Raw genomic sequence first — 19,064 nt, forward strand, 5'->3', positions numbered from 1 at the left:
GTGTGACTTGTATAAAGATATAATTTAAAAAGTTATCTCAAAGAAGGAGAGATAACAAATTTCTTAGCATATTAATTTATTAAATCATAAAGATATAATTATGAGTAAAAATTAAACTTGATTTAACATTCATTTTTTAATGCTATATTTTGTTTATGGGTCAATTAGCAGTATAGGAGCAATATAATCGTTCAAAGTGGAAAAATAAATTAAATAATTTATAGATTGTCTTGATAAAGATTTTTTTCCTTATTACAAGTATGATGATACTTTTTGCCAATTTAAAAATCATTTTTAATTATGATTATAAATAGTTCTTGCAATGTATATTTTTCTCAGTTCTTCTTCATACTTATAATCAAACAACATGTAATATATACATATGTACATACATATATCTCTTTCTTTACTTTTATATTCCTATGTATCTTCTCTATATCCCCTATCTATGTATTCTTGAATCTAGATGTCAGATTTATCTACATATATGTACATATCTCTCTTTTGTCTTTTATTTCTATCTGTCTGTCTATCTGTCATTCAAAAAAAAATTTCCATAGCTCACTTACACAGATCTTTCCGTCAAATTATGACATTGTAGAATTGGCTTTGAAAATTCCATTGTGATCATTTGCACAAACCATACGGATTAAATGAAGTGGTATATAAATTTCTTATTTAAGCGGTTCTAACGCAATTTTTGACATTTTAATTAGTGTAGACTCTTTAAATACATATATATAGACAAACATATTTATAGGATATATAGAAGAGCAAAAAGGCAACGTCAAACTGGCACAGTTTATTTTTAAATTAGACGCTTAGATAGACAGAATAAATAAAACAAAAAACAAAAAAAAAAAAATAAGAAATCAACAAAAACGTTACATAAATAAGGGAACAGGAGTTACGCAAATAAGAAAAGAATCATTCGAAAAGCGGAAAACTCGATGAGAAACATTGGGAAAATGACTTTCACTTGCCGCTACAAATTTGGTTTTAAAAATAAAAGAAATTCGCCCAACAAAAAACGAGTGTAACAACAATTCGAGCAAAAAACTGTGTCGAATTTGAAAACACTAACTGCAAGAGAGTGAGAAAGAGAGAGTGAGAGTGAGAGTGGGAAAACATGAAAATGTATCTACAAGATACGTGCATAGGGCAATAGAAGCAGGAGCACTTAGTGTACTAGTAGAACAAGCCGGCTGATATATGTATGTATATATTTTTTCGATTTTTTTCTTCTACATTTTTTTTTTTTGGCACGTGTTCAGCAAACAGCAGGAGAAATGCAAATGAACATTATTTTTTATGCAACATTTAAGTGCACCCCGTTTTTAATTACAACAAATTCAATTGGCGACAAACTCATAAGCCTAAGAAATACACACTCAACACACACACATACTCTCTGTATGTGTGTGTGTGTGTGTGGCCGTCAGTGTTTTGTGGCCGAAATTTCAGCCATCAAAATGTTAATTGCTTTCCTGCTAACTCTCTGACTTATGCAAGATATTTGAGATTTTGCCAGACGCTAAGTTTATAGTTAGAAGAAGAAGTTTTTTTAAAAATTTCAAAAAAAGGAAAAACAGAAACATATTTGTCGGCTGAGGAAATTTTAAACCACCTAGCCACAGGTGGCTATATGGAATGGTCTTGGAATTTTCGAAAATCTAAACAAATCAAAGTCAGTGCTTAAAATTAATGATATGAATTAAGATAGACAGAGAGGGAGAGAGATAGAGAGAGTGTGTGAGAGAGCGTGAGATAAAGAGAGAGAGAGATAGAGAGATGGACAAAGAGAAGGATAGCCGTTTATGTTAAAGAGCTTAAGATAACACCTATCAGATTTAGGCTTAACAAAATTAAAACAAAAGTTTATTTCTGCTATCTACAGATGGAAATTTACTTTCAATTGTAAATGCCACAGAAATTTTTCAACCAAAATGTTTAAAATATGCAAAAACCAGACGACAAAAAACCGCAAAAGAAGAACCTTTCTTTATATAAAATTTTGTGTACCTTTAGACATGACTTTTATAATGCCTTTCACCCAACAGCTGGCAAAAACAAGAAGATATATTCCATAAATGTGTGCCAAGACTTGAATGTTTATGCTCCCCTGGCCCTCCCGGACGTTGTCCCAACCTCACCACGAGGCCTCAGCTCAGTTTGAATTTATGTGCCTACAACAAAAATTCTATAAGGGCACTAAATGCGGCCACAGAATGTTAATAAAAAAACTACCAAAAAAGGGAAGTCGTCGCCAAGCCATATGTGACATGCCCTCCTCACGTTGTAAAATAACACCTAGGCATCGGCGGCAGGGCCACTAATAAAAAAGCAACACACAATATCAAGAGACAAATATTGAGATTAAATAACACAAAAACCTACAAATATATAAAATATATCTTTTTTATGGCCCACAATCAAGCAAAGCTCATAATGATTATAATAATGCTGATAATGATGATCTTCAAACTTAATTATAATTACCATTTAACATCTAGAAAACTTTGCAATCACCTCGAGTCTATTATGAATCTCTTTTATTGGAATTGAATGAATGGATTTCTTGAATTTTAACCCAAATTTCATTTTAAGTGGCAAACTTTTCAGCACATCTTAATCGAATTAATACCCCTATAAAAATTAAAATAATTAAAATTTTTATATCCCAGCAAAGGCGTCAAAAAAGAAAAATACATAAAATTATTTTGTTAAAAAAAAAGAAAAACATGATACAAGAAGTGTGGCAAAGCTAACTTAATTTTTATTTTATTTTTATCTACATTTTTATTTTATATGCTTTATTACAATGAATGAAAAGGTTTGTTTTTTTTTCGAAGGAATTTTGAATAGATTAACATTCGCTTAGACCGAAATTGTTCATGCTGATAAAATTTGTTAATTTAAGGCCTACAATTTACTAATTAAACTTAAATTTTAAATTTTTTGTATTTTGCAGCTCTTTTCACAATTTTCTGCCGATTATGTTGCTGCTCTATGTTCAAACTTAATGTGCAAGAACTGAAACAAATTTTTGATTACTTCGTTACACGCTGAGATCTATTGAAAGATTCCCCTTGTGTGACATGTCTGGAAAGTCATTGCGATTGATAAGATGCATTATCAGCGGGGACGAAGACGAAGATGAGGATCCGCAACAGCAGCAATTGAAATGTGTTAAACAAGTCTACGATATGATAACCTAATTTCCGGTAAAAAGAAAGAAAGATCAAAAGAGGAAGAGAGATAGAGAGACAAAACGAATACTGGAACGAAACCGAAACGAAAGTAAAAATTTCACAAATACACAACAAGAAAAAAAGAAAAAATTGTTCAAAAAATTCAAAAAAATATTGAAAACGGGGCGTTCATATGTTTCAACAATATTCAAGGGCGTGTCTTACTAAAGAGGCAGGGCCCAAACGTTGGAAAACCTATAAACAGCAACAATAATAACAACAAACACTGTAAACAAAAGCGAAAAACAAAAATATAAGTAAGAAAAACAAAAACAAAACACACAAAAATACAAAACGAAAAACGAACGAAAACTCTTGTGAAATTGAAGTTGTAATCTTTGATGCGAAGAAACCTGCGTTCGTATTGGAGGGCCCTGGCGGTGCTGGGCGCCCTCCTTTCATTTATCTTAGCCTGGGAAGGTTTAGTGTCTGCCAAGCCAGCGCTTACAACAATAACACCAACAACAGCAGTAACGATGTCGAACCAATTTGAAAATAATATAACAAACAATAATCATTTATCTTCTAATATTAGTAGTAAATTGCAAAGTGATCATAGTCATAGTGAATCAATAACAAATCTACAACAATCACAATTACAACAAAATCAAAGTATTAGTGCTGAATTTAATGAAACAACAACAACAATAACATCAACCCAAACTGCCATATTCAATATTACTTTAAATGATCTTAATCGGCACCAAATCAATACAGAGCGAATTCCCCATACAGACAATGAAGATGATAACGATGATGATGATGATGATGATGATGATAAGAATAAAATGATTCCTCTTGGATTCTTATTGTCAGCTGCTCCAGTCAGTGAACACTTAGCGATACTTTCCCGAACTGAACGAAGCATACGACATCAGCATCAGTCAAAGAAACATAATCACAATCATCATCTTCATCATCATCACCAACAGGAGCAACAGCAGCAACAGCTGCAGGCTGACAGCAGCAGCAGCGGCAGCAACAATAATATCATTGGTTCGAAATCGAAAAGACTGAATAACTCTAGAGATAATCTTAATAATCGCAACAATAATAATGATAATATTAATAATGATAATAATAAACCAACTGTCAACAATTTGGATCGCAATGAACGATCAACGCATCTGGCCAATCCCAGCAGGAAAATGCAATTGTATGTTAAGAATCATATATTGCAGATCCTGCCAGATGGCACTGTCAATGGAACACAGGATGAGCAGAGTGAATACAGTAAGTATAGAAACGATATATGTATATTAATATTTTTCCAGTTTATAAAAGGTCAATGACCTTGCCTGAACCTAGAAAATATACAATCATTCATGTAATTTTCAATACTGTATTACTTGCTGACATATTTTTTAACACCTTTAAATTAAATTCAATTATTGTCTTTTTAAGATGATAAGAGAATTTGATTTAAACTTATAATGAGTAGTTGAAGTTTTCTGCATTTTTCGAGAAGTTTTTTGATGACTCAGAAAATGCCAAGTTAACAGAAAATGTTTTGTAAAGTGAAATGTTATGTAAAATAACGAAATATATTACTCTTTGGGCACAAAAAAATCTAAAAGCACCTTAAAAAGTCTTATCACACTTAACTCGCATTAATATTGCCATTTTAAAAACATTATAGTATATTTTTTTTATAAAGCAAGTTAACCGAAAACCAAATTAAATAAATTAAAAATTTGTTAACCAAAAAAATGTACATACACCTTGTATCTATGCGGCATCTTTAGTCGTTTGGGGCTGACGTCTCAATGACGCCTGATGCCCACGAAGCGATAAGCGAGTGATCAGAAGAAAAAACCGGGCCTAAATTGTTGCACAACAAGTTTCCTTCCTGCCAGTTACTGCAGACCTTATCACAGTTGTGTTTTAAGCCAAAAAAAAAAAAATCCCAAAAGAGGTGAATGAAAATGAAGCTGTAAATTAATTTGGCAAACTTATCTCTGATTTTCAGTCTTGGCTGCTTGCTTGGTTACGACAATATGCAAAATGTCTGATTCATGACGATATATGTACATAATACTTCCCATGAGTCTGGGTGCTAATCAGGCCGTTTGGTTCATTAAAAAGAAGATTTATACCAGAAGAATTTATACGCCAAATTATACAAAGAGAACAAGAAAGAGAGAAAGACTCAGAGAGAAGAATGATAGAAAAAATAAGTATATGTGCGTTTTCTAGATTGCCAAATCAAGTGGCTAACTTAATGATGCTTAACATAAACAGAACAAGAAACAACAAATATTTTCCTTTTGCCTGAGATATTACGCCAGGTTCTTTTCATTTTTATGAGAACTTTCAACTTGTGGGCGGGTCGTCTAGTGTGGGTGTGTTTCATATACTATATATATATAGAACTATTTTCCTAATTCTGATATTATAAATATTTTGTTTTTCCTTTAGTTCAATTTCTTGTTTATATGCACAATTTAAAAAACGCAAAACCAAACACTTGCCATATTTTTCAAGAGAATACAATTAGTATGAATAACAACTGGAGAAGTACTTAAATTCAAATATGAATATAGATAAGCCATGGGGGGTTACTTTGAACTTTATGTTTACAGGAAGGTCAAAGTTCTGTTTGAGCATTAATATTGAAATAATTTGATGATCTGAGTAACTAGTAAACGTTTTGAAAATTATTGCAAATGGTTGGCAAATAATTTGCTTACAAGCCGACAACTTTTAACTTTCGGTGGGCAAACAGACAAGATAGCGAAAACTGTCCAAATATTAAATGAAAATTGCCAAATTTCACGAAATTTTCCACTCCGTCAGTTTTAGCTTGATGAGGCTCAAGTAAACAAGTTGACCTCCAAAAGTCGACGCCAGTTGCAGTTGCAGTTGCAGTTTTCATCTTCATCTCAGCAACAAATTGCTAACGGTGACTCGAACTCGAACCCGGACTCGAACTCGAAACCCTTTTGCCTTACTATACCACTGGATGCCTGCATATAAGAGGGGGGCGTGCATATTTTCATGATGATATATGAAGAGTACTTGGTCTTGGGGGCACGGCAATTATGCGACTGATTTAGTGCGTTGTGGTATGGGGAGCAAGGTGTTAACTTGAGTGAAGTCCAGTCAAGCAGTGAAAGACACACTCAAAGAGAGCTGGGGATAAACAAAAAGAGACAGAGAGATGCTAAAAGCTTCCGACAGATACGTTTTCTTCTGGTTTTTTTTTTTTATTTTTTTTGATAACTTAATTTACGACATGACTGGAAGTTGATGAAGTTGTTGCTCCCGGCAGTTGCATTGATATGAAGTTTATTTTGTTTTTTCTGTGGATGAAACTTCTTTACTTTCACTGTCATTCGACTTTCGTATATTGTATGTGAATTGCTTTCCAAATACTAGATCAATAAAAAAACCTCTTTGAAAGAGCTTCCATAAGTGGGTCGAAATAACTCTATTTAGGCTAAGCCAAAAAGTATCTAGGCTTTGTTTCTCTTACTTCTAAATTCTTTGGTTCTAATTCTATAGTTTCTTTTTTTATGACGCATTTGCCGAATCAAAACACATTACAATTTTTATTGCTCCTCTTCATGGTTTTGTAAACTCAAGCAAATTGTATCAAACAAAAACCTAAATATTAATCATGATTAATAATCATTTCCATGGGCATCAAAAGAATGAAAGGAATTTCAACACAAATAGATAATTCTCATAAGTAGCATAAGTTAGCTCTATTATATCACTTTCTGCACATAATACAATAAATTAATTTTACACAAAAGCAGAGGAAAACGAAGAAAAAAACCAAAAAATTAGTTTGGTTTTCATCTTTATCTGGTGCTACGTCACAGACAAATGTATTTAGGTATGTCTTATACAAAAGTTGAAGAATGAAGAAAAATCAGCCAAAAGGGAAAAGCAAATGTAAGAGTTATAAGACTTGGAAATACTCTAACTTAGCCGTCAAATACAGGCAGACTAGTTATAAAATATATCGCTACCATCAGAACCCTCATAGGAATGGACTACGAAAGCTTGAAATTTCTTGCTCTTAGACTTCTGCAACAACTTTGTCAAATATTCTTTAAGGAAATGATTTTTCTTGATATGTTTCTATGATATCTTTTAAGAGAAGATTAAGATACCCTACCAAGGCAAATGGAGAATGGGATATTTTTAAAGATATATTTTTTAGCTATACGGAAAGATCAGCGCAGTTTATGTGGGTGGGAAAAATTAAGATGGGTAGAAGACACACACTTGACGGGCTATTGTCAGCGAGAATGGAGGTAGCGGCATCCCATCTTGATCATCTTCATCAGCGTCATCATCATCATCATCATCATCATCATCATCATCATCATCATCATCATCATCATCATCATCATCATCATCATTATCACCATGAACATCAGTCAGTTCATTTATGTTTAGGGAACTTGGAAAATATAGTGGAGTGTTTAGTTTTTAGATAAGACAACGACTAGGTGAACATAATGAAGATGATGCTGGATTATGATAATGAAGATGATGATGGACTGAAAACATGTACTAGACGACGAAATATGTCAAATGGATTTATTTAGTTTGGCGTTGGCGTTTGGTTTAGTTCAGTCAGTTTCATTTATTCAAAAGTTTTTCCGGCAGTCGTCAACATATTTTACTTTTCTTTCTATGTTTTTGCTCTATTTTTAGGCAGGTGGCAATGAACTGTTTGCTTGCCTAAGAGTTATGCATATGTAATATATAAGTATTCGAAAAGCAGAATAATAAAAAAAGGTCTAGGCCATTCAAGAAAGAAACGCAAAAAACCTCGCGCCATAACAAAATCACCTACAATTCTGTCATTTATTGTTGCTTTTGCTCTGTTTTTTTATGGCCCAGTGGCGCTCTGTCGCTGTTGTATTGCCCCACCTGGTCTTTTGGGTCTGGACATTGACAAGAATGTTAAATTATGCGTAAATTCGTTAAAATTTGTAACCAAGCACAACAACAACAACAATTCGCCATGGGATTTATGAAGCTGAAGCCCCTGCTATATAAATTACAATGATTAATGTTATTTTGCACGCAGTTTTTTTCGGTTTCTCGATTTTCGGTGGTTGTAGTGGTTTCATTGGCCGTTGTTTTACATGGCTTTTTACAAGCAATTCGTTTTCCAACCAGCAGCCAAACAACAGTGGCCAGTGGCAAACCATTGACACAGAAACTTCCGACCGATTACAACAAAGTCAATTATATTGAGAAAACTAAAAGTGTTTAAAAACATCCGATATGATGGTTAAGGAAAATGAAACCAAGCCGAAAGCTACTACATAGAAAGACCATATTAATTAAATGATTTCATAATATTTGAACAAATTTATTACACTGCAAAGGTTTGTTAAGAAAGAAATGACAGCAACTGAATCTAGTTTTTGAGTTCACTAAAGATTTTCGATTGCAATCCTAAGATCCTTGTTAGGAACATATTCAAATGTATGGATTTTCAATGAGTTAAATGTATTGATTTAAAGATTCAGTTATTAAGCAAAATATCCTGAAATATCTTAAAAATGCTTTCGAAGTTAGTTTGTCACTTGATTTCTCTGACAAGATGGTTAAGGATTTTTTATATTTTGCTTTAATATTGTTCGAACTGTTTCATATCGAAACTATTCAAATATTCCATGGTTAGTCAGCAGCTATGGAATATTTATACCCCTTAGCGTCAAATAATTGTTCAACTCTAGTTAGTTAGCACTTTTAACTAAAATCGCTGATGCACGATTTAACCAAATACCACAGCCACTTATCCCCTTGCCACCCCCAAACCAAATGTTATACAAAGATGTGCAAACACTTTCCTTACACATACACACACACAAGAAACACACGGAATCTCTTTACACACACAATTTGATGCATTTTCTTTGCGTTTCGTTTCATTTCATTTGGTTTTAGCTTGACCGACAGCGATAATTTTTCATTTTTTTTCTCTCTCTTTTTATTTTACCACCCACCTCTGCCGACTTCCCCAGGTTACCACGTACATACATACTTACATATAACATGCTATATATGCATATACATTCATGGTCATTTGAGTCGTAAATCTCTAGACATATCGTCGAGACACGCGTCGTGGCCAGAGAATTTGGGTTACAAAAATTTTTTAAACAAAAAACAGCTCGCATGAAACTGGAAGAGATTTCAAAGCTTTTTTTCCGGTGTATGCAAGTAGAGTGAGGTGGGGGGAAGAGACCGTGAGGGGGAGATCTAGCAACAAGTGGTACTCAACCAGCCAAAACATGACCACCTACTAAAACTTCAAATCAAAAATAAGTATCAATTGCAAATTGTAGCGACCCCACACACTCACTTTAGCAGCAGTAATAAAAAAAACTAGTTCAATTTATCAAAAAGCTTGAAATTTTTAAGAGTTTTTCACGTTTTTGTGTAATTTAAAGACTTTGCTTGCTTTGCTTTGCTTTTGGTCAAGCTGCTTCTTGTAAATCAAGTGATTAATATTATAATGCTCACAGGCACTTAACTGCTGATAGGAAACTACTCCACTTTTAGCTCACGCTTTTCCAAGATTATGACTCATTGCTCAAGACTAAAAAGAAACGAATGAAAGAAAAAAAAGAATTCTTCAAATTTCAAAATTCCAGGCGCCGGCCTGATGAAAAAGTTACCCCCAACCTGTCATAAATATCATATCGATTATATTGTGTGGCAATCGTTGCTGCTGCTGCTGCTGCCGCCAACACCTCACAAACTGTGTCACATTTACTCAAAGTATGTTCCATGCAGTAGGTTCTGGCTGGGGATTATAAATTAATTGCACTGTAATTGCCAATTGCTAGCGCTATCATAAATTTAAAAAATAAAAGTAACCACAAGATAAGAAGCTCTAGTGAACTAGAAAATTGTTATTTCTTTCATTGCTTTTCATTCTTTGTAGTAGTTTCTTTTGTTTCTTTTGCCTGTCAGTTGCAGTTGATAATAAAGCTTGTTGATTTAGTCGTTAATCCTATTTCTAGGAGCTAACTTGATGGACAGAATCAGAAAGACTCGACTTCAAAATTCAACTACCATGGAAATCATGGTCTTTTGCATAGTGCATTTTGATCAAAAACATGTAGAAAATAAATTCAGTTTGAATATAAAGTAAGGTTTTACCATTCCAATACTTGATACTTCGGTTGTAGTCATTAAAAAGTCCTTTGGTGAGTTACTTCATTAGATTTTTGCTCATTAATTGTATGAATTCTCTTACGGATTTAAGGAGACCTCTAAACGATGGCTATGCTTAACAATTTAGTGACACATTCCACAGAGTTTTTCCCTCCTTTCATGTAATTTTGAATCATCATTTTGCTCAATCAGCCAGCCATTGAAAATTTCATCTTTCTCTCGCCTGTTGGTTGGGGACACTGTGTGGATGTTACTCTAATTGAAACTCATTGTTCATTTTGACGCGCATCAATTGGCCGATTGGAGTAAAGTTGGTGCCCGTTCTGTTGCCTTTCTTCCCTGAAATTGCATACCAAACAATTGACACTTTTTCAATTGCACCTCAGCATGGCTACATACATAGATACATGTCCATATGTACATGCATGTGGCACATCTAGATGCACACCCGCACACCTTCTAGCATATAACATATAACATAGATACACGTAGGTACATACATATGTGTGTATGTATGCAGAGCGGGCGTCAATTAGTTTAAATAAAACGAACGAACGGGTTATGGATGGAGTCAATGGCCCAGACGCCTGTGTCTACCATTAGAATTTCTTCTTGTTTTTTTTTTTTTGTATATACGAACTTAGCTCCCACTCCGTCCTTCAGGGCCCAGAGACCTAGGCACATAGGCATAGAAGCACACACACTCACACGCACTCTGTGTGTCATCACCTCAATTGGGTACACTTCCTACTTGTAAGACATACACAGAAATTGTATCTGTAAGATATCAGCCCATTAAGCTCCTCTCTGGCTGAATTCTCAAAAGAGAGAAGAGAGAAGCAAAAAACGGAAGTCATTTTTGAACGTTTAGAGTTAATTTTGTCTCCAGTATTACAAAAATTGTTTTCATTTTTTTCTGTTTCTTTCTTTTCGGTTTTATCTACGCAAATTGCACACGCACTTAACCCGCTTCCAGGGAGACTAATATAGAGCGGCGGCGGCCGCTTTGGGTTTCGGGTTTTTCATGGCAATGTTTATTGCCATTTGGCTTTGCATATTAAGATGAAGAATATGGAAAAGGCGGGCCCAGAGACAGAGGCCTACGCTCTATGCATGCAAAAATTGTTTCAAGTGTCTCAGTGTGTCCCGGGAGAGAGAAAGAGCGACAGCTACAGAGAGTGGGAGGGGTGGCGGTCCAAAAAAATATTTTTAACTTGCTGCCCGTTGTTGGTGTGGCGCGGCGCTGGATAGATTAGTACGGCAATTTGTCGATTGGTCCGTAAACTTGAGCTATTAAGTGCCAACATATTTTCGCAGAGCTGCTGGCTTTCAACTTAAACCGGATTCATCATTATGTTGGAGTATATTTTACGCTTCTTGTAATTGAAAATTTTGTTATTTTATGCGCGTGTGCGGCGGCAACAGTTGCCGCTGTTGCTGTTGCTGCTGATGTTGTTGCTGCAGCAGATGGTCATTAATATGTCATTTACAAGCCAACGAATTGTCGCCAATAAATTGTTTTGACTTGTCCATGGAAAGCACAAAAATGAAGGTAGGAATAGCTATGCCATGACAACTTTTAAGGTAGCCAGAGTGAGAGCTATTCACATGGATTATGCAAATAAACATTGAATGAGACAATTACATGTGTGTGTATGTATATGTATTCGTCCATCGATAAAGAAATATTGATTCAAAAACAGACATTAAAAACAAAATGAATAGCATTGAGATGATCAATTCATCTATCTTTTAAAATGTCATTCCCAAATCCAATCCATTGCAATTGCAATTTACTATCGTGAAAACTTCCTGATAACCAATTAATGGGTTAAGTTCTAAATGAGCTGTCTGTATCTATTCTACTTTCCAATTTTGTTTTTGCATTGATTTCGTTTATAAACCTTTAGAATGTTTCCATGTTTCAATCTAAATTTAAGTGAGTAATACTAATAGTTTATGTAATAAAAATTTGTTAATGATGTCTCTGGCGTCTTATGGCCTCAGGTGGGAGAGTTGTTAATTTGGCACACGGCAACATAATCAATGTGTGTGTGTGTGTGTGTGAATCCCCTCACAATTTTCCCGTGACCCAAGCAAACGAACAACCAGTAGTCCATAGATCACAACGCTTTAGCCTTATGTCTGGGAGTCTGAAATGCGTGGGTGCTGCTGTCGCCGCTCGGTAGTCAAACAAAACTGTCACAACTGTCAGAGACATTGCAAAGGTAATTAGCATAGCACCCCACAAAAACAACAATACAAACTTCAAACACTCACTCACACACACACACACAGACAAACACGAAAAAAAACACTAAACTTTTGGCCTGGCCATAAATTTTATGTCCAACAATATGTCTAACAACAATGCAAGTTTTGTGATTTATGCAATTTTATTACTGATAACTGGGAGACATCAATTAGTCGAGCACGAGTTTTAAGTTGTTTCACTTTGTTGACTTTGTTGTTGGTCTTGCTGTGTCAGTGGGCGTTCACGTGGACATTGTTATAAACAAATTATCATTCATAAATGCACAACGAAGGAGACAGCAGACAAAAAAAGGGGTCAGGCATGAAGTAATCGAGACAAGTGGCTAAAAAGACACAAATCGGTAGAAAGCAGACCAAGAATGAGGCTGGCAGACTTACCTGATTTTGTCTTTTACCTGACAAATTTGCTATACTCTTATTTATAGAGGAAAATATTTTCTGGTGAGACGTGAAAATATAAATCATAAAAGGCAATTGCTTAGCAAAAACTTAGATTGCTAATTGAGGTTGCTAAACATTTTGAGATAAGTTAAGGACTAACTTCGGTTTTTCAACTTAAAAACTAATGGACTTTTGTTTTTGGCAAGGGTATGAAAACAATGTAGTAAAAGTTACATTTTAACAACTTGTAAGGCCCCCCAAAGGAGGCTACAGGCAATTGGGAAAACGATGAAACGTTTAAAGCCACGTGGGTGGGCCAACTCTTTTCTCTTGGACTTCGGTTGGCCAATTATTGTTTGGTTTCCCTTTTATTCTTTTTTTTTGTTTGCTTCCTGAAAGTTTGTTGACATGCCACATATCTTTAGTGGGTCACTGGGTACATCATCTGCTATCTGTTGCCGACTGCTATACACTCACATTACGCAATTGGTCATAAAATGAAGTTGAATCGCTTGGTTTGCCCAGGCACTTCAATCAAAATAGCTCCAACAAAGACTAAAGATCTGGAATTCACCCACACAAATCTCCAGAGTCAAGAGTAAATAATAATAAAAAAGGAAGGCAGCTGCATTTGGTGTTTGGCAAATTAGCAAGCTCGTTAAAAAAGTAGGAAATACCTGTGGGGGGAAAGGTAACTCAGCGATATTTCTTCTTGTCTGTAATATTGACCGAAATAAATGCCATTGAAAACAAACACAAATTGCAATCGCAATTTGCAATTAGAATGAACTTTTTTCTGCTTAACACATATCATCTGAGAAACTGACCCAAGTGAGGCCTGCGGAAGCAATTTCCTTCATGTTGTTTGATCTTCTTGAGTGAGTGGGAATCATGGGAGTGGTACCACCTCTGTATGCTCATAAAGCCTTTGAGTTAGAATTGTGCTGAAAATTGATGCAGATGAGGCAAATGATCGAGAAGATGGAGAAACTGATCGTCTTGCTGTAGTTGGAGGCCATAAACTGTGTTAATTGTGAGCCCGAGGGTGAGGTAAAGTTGGAAGAGTTTTGTCTGAATATGGAGTTAGGAATTTGGTTTCAATTATGGCGAAAGGAGCGAATTAAAATGGGTGGAGGGGTCACAAACTAACTGATCAAATATATATAAATATATTACTGATGAATCCTAAAAACTGTTTTCTGCTAGAAAATTTTATGAGTTCATCGATTTGGTATAAATCTCCACAAGATTACCCTTGATTCCGACCCTGGATACGGAAATGAGTTAATGGAAATGTAGAAAACCAAAGTGCCAAGTGATAATTAAATCGTAATTCTTCCAAAAAAAAGGCATTAAAAACGAAGTAAAATATTGGCAATTGCCATAAAGAAAACTAAATCTAGATCTTTTTTCCCCTCTCTCTATCCTCCTTTTGATGGACTCCAATTTCGTTTTCATAAGATGGAAAGTGAATTTTCATTGATTTTAGTGTTTTTTTTTTTTTGGGTTGCTTGATTTATACGAAAGCCGCCAATTAATGAATTTTGTATTTTATACATATCAATTAAGATACAGAGATGACTATGAACATTGATTGGCCTATACCAAAAGGCATTTATCTTCATTAGACTTGACCAGATACAAATCAATCTGCCAAAAATATTGAAAAAGAGAAGACAAGAGGAAAGAAAGGGAGAGAGAGAAAAGGAGAAAGAAGCAGATATCTATGTAAATAAGTGTCTTGGTTTTTGCTGATGTAATGCCATAGATAGAGGTGTGGAAAGCACTTGATAAGCAAATCAACAGGTTGAACTGGGTAAACTGGTAGCCCCACACACACACACACACACACACACACACACACACACAGTCGTTCTCTATCCCCATCTCCAATTCAATCTCAATCAAAATCAAATTGTAACTGATAAACGAATTGAATTTAATCAAAAAATGAAGAAATGAAAAGAAGAACGAAGTACCGTTAGACAACATTCATATCAAGATCTTGTCTAAGATATCTAAAAAAGAATTTCAAAGCAATTAAATGAAAACAGAATCTCAACAGAAGTAAAAACAGAGAGAAAAAAAGTTAAGACTGATTGATGTTTTACTTAGCTTTCAGCAGCGGGGATCAAAGTACAACAAACAAAATGGGATTAAAGTGATCACATTTGGGGTAGGAAGAAGGGAGGGTCTAATCAGATCTGATCCGTCTAGTATTGGATCAACACCCATTGCGTTCAAAGGAGTTAATACCTTACATACATACATCTGCCTATTGAGGGCAATTTCTTGCAGCTGCTGCCCACCCACAGTTAAACGAATTATCTGAACTCTATACTCAGAGTGTTTCAAGTATTTAAGGGTCTGGGAGAGTGAAGAAGATTATGAAAGTGGAGGAAACCAATTCTATGCATATGTACATACATATATGATAATAAGTCTGTTTGGACTGCGGGTTGACTCGTGCTTATGTCAAGCAGTGTCGATGTGCGATTAAATGAGTTAGTTAGATTAGGGCCACTTAAAACTCATGATGACTTTTATTTATTTTTTTTTTTTTATTTTTGGATGTTCTGTAATTGGGAATTGTAATCCATGCTGGGCTATACATTTAGAGTACTTGACCCCATCTACTTCCCTTGTGAAAAGGTTTCCTCTCAACTTAATGTTGTTTTTCTTCAGAATCAACAAATCCATCAATTTGCACACAGAAGAAGAAGAATTTTTGGCTTGGTCAGCAGGGAATCTCTCTTTTTTGTTACCGTTACAAAACGGAAAAGAAGAAGAATTTTCTTTCCCATGAAAAGTGATTTCTTGTTGACCACAAATCAAAGTTTGCCAAACTCACATGGAGAACGTAGGTTGGTTGGTCGGTTTCTTACCCAGACCCTGATCCAGTCTATGGAAATGTGCTAATAGAAAGACATACTCGAGAAGCCAAAAAGCGTTACAATTTAAAAGGTGTGAAAAATAGGCAGACCATCTCTGTCTCTCTTTCTCTTACTCTCTATGACTTATTTCTACTTCTACTTCTTGCTTGCAACATGAAATTGCAATTTAAATGCCATAAATTAAATGGAAGAAGCAAAAGAAAGAAAAGGGAAAAGCGACTAGATATTGGCCCAGAAGAAGAACCACAAACTTTTCAATAAATAATGCCTTAAGCCAAGCGTATTGACGCAACGTGCAAAATGAAATGAAATGAAAATTGAAAAGGTAACGCGATTCGATGGGCGGTTTTTATCGCTTTTAGCTGGAAATCAGAGTACTCACAGGTTAGTTGAAGCTGGTGCCCTGCAACTTGCCGACTGGGTGATAAATCTTTCTATTAGCCAAACTGCGGGCACGTATCCCAATACATCCAAAAAGCCCGCTGCTGCTGTTGCCGCAACCACCGACGCCGACGCCGACGCGTTTATTCAGGCGATTTTAATCGCAACGCCGCCGCTGCATAATTTATAAATCCATTTTAATCAGTGTGCCAGCCACCGCTTCCTTCTTTGCTCTGCTCTAGCAGCAATTCTGCAATTACTTTGTCTGCATTTAAATGGGCATTGAGAACGAGGACATGAACTTGGCCCAGCGGGGCAGGTGTTTCTTTTCCATGGGGCTACGTATATATCCATCTACGTGGTCTAGGTGTGGACTGTTGCCGGCTCATTGAGTTGTCAGTGCGTTGTCTTCGTCTCGGAATCTGAATCTGACTTTAACTTGGCCCGTCTTGATAAATAGCCTGCAATTATGTCCATGTCATCGGTGTCTTCAGTTGGCTTTGTCTGCTCTGCCTATGGTTGAAGAAGCAAAAACTAAAAAAAGAAAATAAAAAACCAAAATGCTAATTGAATAAACACGCCGACACACAAAGCCTTGCGAGAAAGCAGCAATAGTAGAGTAAGAGCACTTAGGAATCATGGCAAATAGTTTTCATATACTTATGTGCATACTTAAGATCTATGTGTGTGTGTGTTTACATATGTATTTATGCTGCTCTCTGGCAAATTGACACTAATCAACCATATAAATAGGTGCAGAACGCTGCTCCGTCTTCGTCTTCTTCTTCTGCCACTTTCAAACAGGCGTTAAAAAATTAAGTCAGCATTTTTTCTCTTTACTCTCAGTAAAATGGTTTATTTTGCAATTATACATGCAAAAATTTGTCAAGAATTTTTTGTATTTAAAAAAATCAATATTCACTGTTAAATATTTTAAAGCTTGAAATTGTTTATGAAATTCCTAAATTACTTAAGAGAACTTTTTCCTATGCATTAAACATTTTTAAGAATCCTCAACAAAAACAAAATTCTTGAACTTTGTTAGAACTGAAGATGAAATCTAATAGAATTAGTTTATTTTTAAAAGCATTTCCTGGCTTAAAAGACAATTTGCAGAACCCATTTTGGCAATACAGAAAGCTTCAAGTATAGAATTTGTAATTGAAAACAAATCAAACTTACTTTTAAAATCACTTTCCATGACTCAATGGAGTGTCAATTGAAAAGATATTGATCTTGGGCAGTTTGGCTTGGTCACCCACTGTCAATCGTTGAGGCAATCATCAGAGTTCGACTCTTTGTGTGTTAGGAGTGCCTTGGAAATTGATATCAATAACAAATGTCCATTGCCTTACTAACTTAGTGAAAGACAAATAATAATAATAATAATTGTGCAACTTCGTTTTGCTTTCTCTTCTTTTCCCCTTCATCTATATATATATCCAATGATCGATCTATGTATCTTTCGCTTGGTTTTATGCAGAAAAAAGAGGGAAATTCTTTCTTTTTGTTGCCTAGTAGTTCAGCAGGGTCATTAACTGCCCGTCAGATCGGTCAAATTCATAAATCAATGAGTTACAGAAGAATGCATTTTCGCAGATAGTTTTCATAGAAGGTCTTGCCAGATGTGGATCCATCCAGACAGCCAGAGCCAAAGAGCCAATTCATGGTTTTCTCTTATATATTTTTTCTTGCTAGTTTTGCAGATAAATTGATGATATGAACTGAAAAAAGATCCATTGACTAATTGTGTTAGATTCTGGTTTGCCTGATAAGCATTTTGTTTTCGGCTCGACCAATTGTCATCAATTATATTGATTAATTGTACGAACTAGTCATTGTGGCAAAAAAAAAATATAAAAATGCGGTTAATTTTGCTAGTTTTTTTTTAGTATTTGCTTAACGATTGCCATAAATGTGACAAATAAAATAAGTCAACTCTTATCGGTTATTGCCCCTGATATGCTTATAATTTGATTAGAATCAGCAAAGTATTTCGATCATGTCAGCTGACAACTTCCGTTGGAATTTTTAATACCAAAATATTTTCCATCTATTCTATTTGACGATTCTAAGGCAGGTCATGTGAAGAGAGGATTATAAAACTGTGAAAGCAAAGGCTTTTCCTACAAACATTTGCTGATTTACGATATTCCCATAACTTGGCTTATGGTTGGCGTAACCATTAGATAGACCATACCTGACATTTTTGCTCCAGCCTCACCCAATGAAAAGAAAAAGAGGTGGAAAACATACACCTCGAGACAGTATAATTGATTTGTCTAATGCAACTCCACAGGTGCCTGGGCAATTACATTAAACCAAAGACTCTCGATGTTTGTTTTCATCGTAGATGCAAAAGATACAACACAACTACACGGAGGAGGAGGAAAAAAAGATACATTTCTGCTCGTTTAATTGCGGACAACATGCTGCGTGATCTGCCTCCCCTTCTTCTCACTCTTTTTAGCTGCCTCTCACTGATTAGCTGTTGAGTTATTAGCAAACACAGACTGAGATCTTGAAGCGTCGGCAATCATTCATTTTGTTCATTTTTTCAATGTTTGGCAATCAGCTTGATGGCGGCTGAGGTTGTGTGGATATGTGTGGCAGAGGCGAATATTATGCAAACAAAGGTGGTTGTTGGCCACACAGAGCGTGGAAAGCTGGACAAGGATTGACAGCTTTGGGCAGGGAGAGAACGGCAAAATGGCATGGAGGCCAAACA

At 35.3% G+C, this 19,064-nt stretch overlaps 1 protein-coding gene across 1 annotated transcript in view; it reads left to right on the plus strand.

Moving 5' to 3' along the window:
• Window positions 1-3,516: 3,516 nt before the first annotated feature.
• LOC6649413 (probable serine/threonine-protein kinase roco9) overlaps window positions 3,517-19,064 on the plus strand; it is a 39,489-nt gene continuing 23,941 nt past the window's right edge. Inside the window, exon 1 of the mRNA XM_002072346.4 lies at window positions 3,517-4,484. Within this exon, the coding sequence (XP_002072382.3) occupies window positions 3,593-4,484 (892 nt within the window). The 5' untranslated portion in view covers window positions 3,517-3,592. The remainder of the gene's footprint in view (window positions 4,485-19,064) is intronic.

This window comes from Drosophila willistoni, chromosome 3R (genome assembly GCF_018902025.1).
Source record: "Drosophila willistoni isolate 14030-0811.24 chromosome 3R, UCI_dwil_1.1, whole genome shotgun sequence".
In the NCBI taxonomy this organism is placed as follows: domain Eukaryota; kingdom Metazoa; phylum Arthropoda; class Insecta; order Diptera; family Drosophilidae; genus Drosophila; species Drosophila willistoni.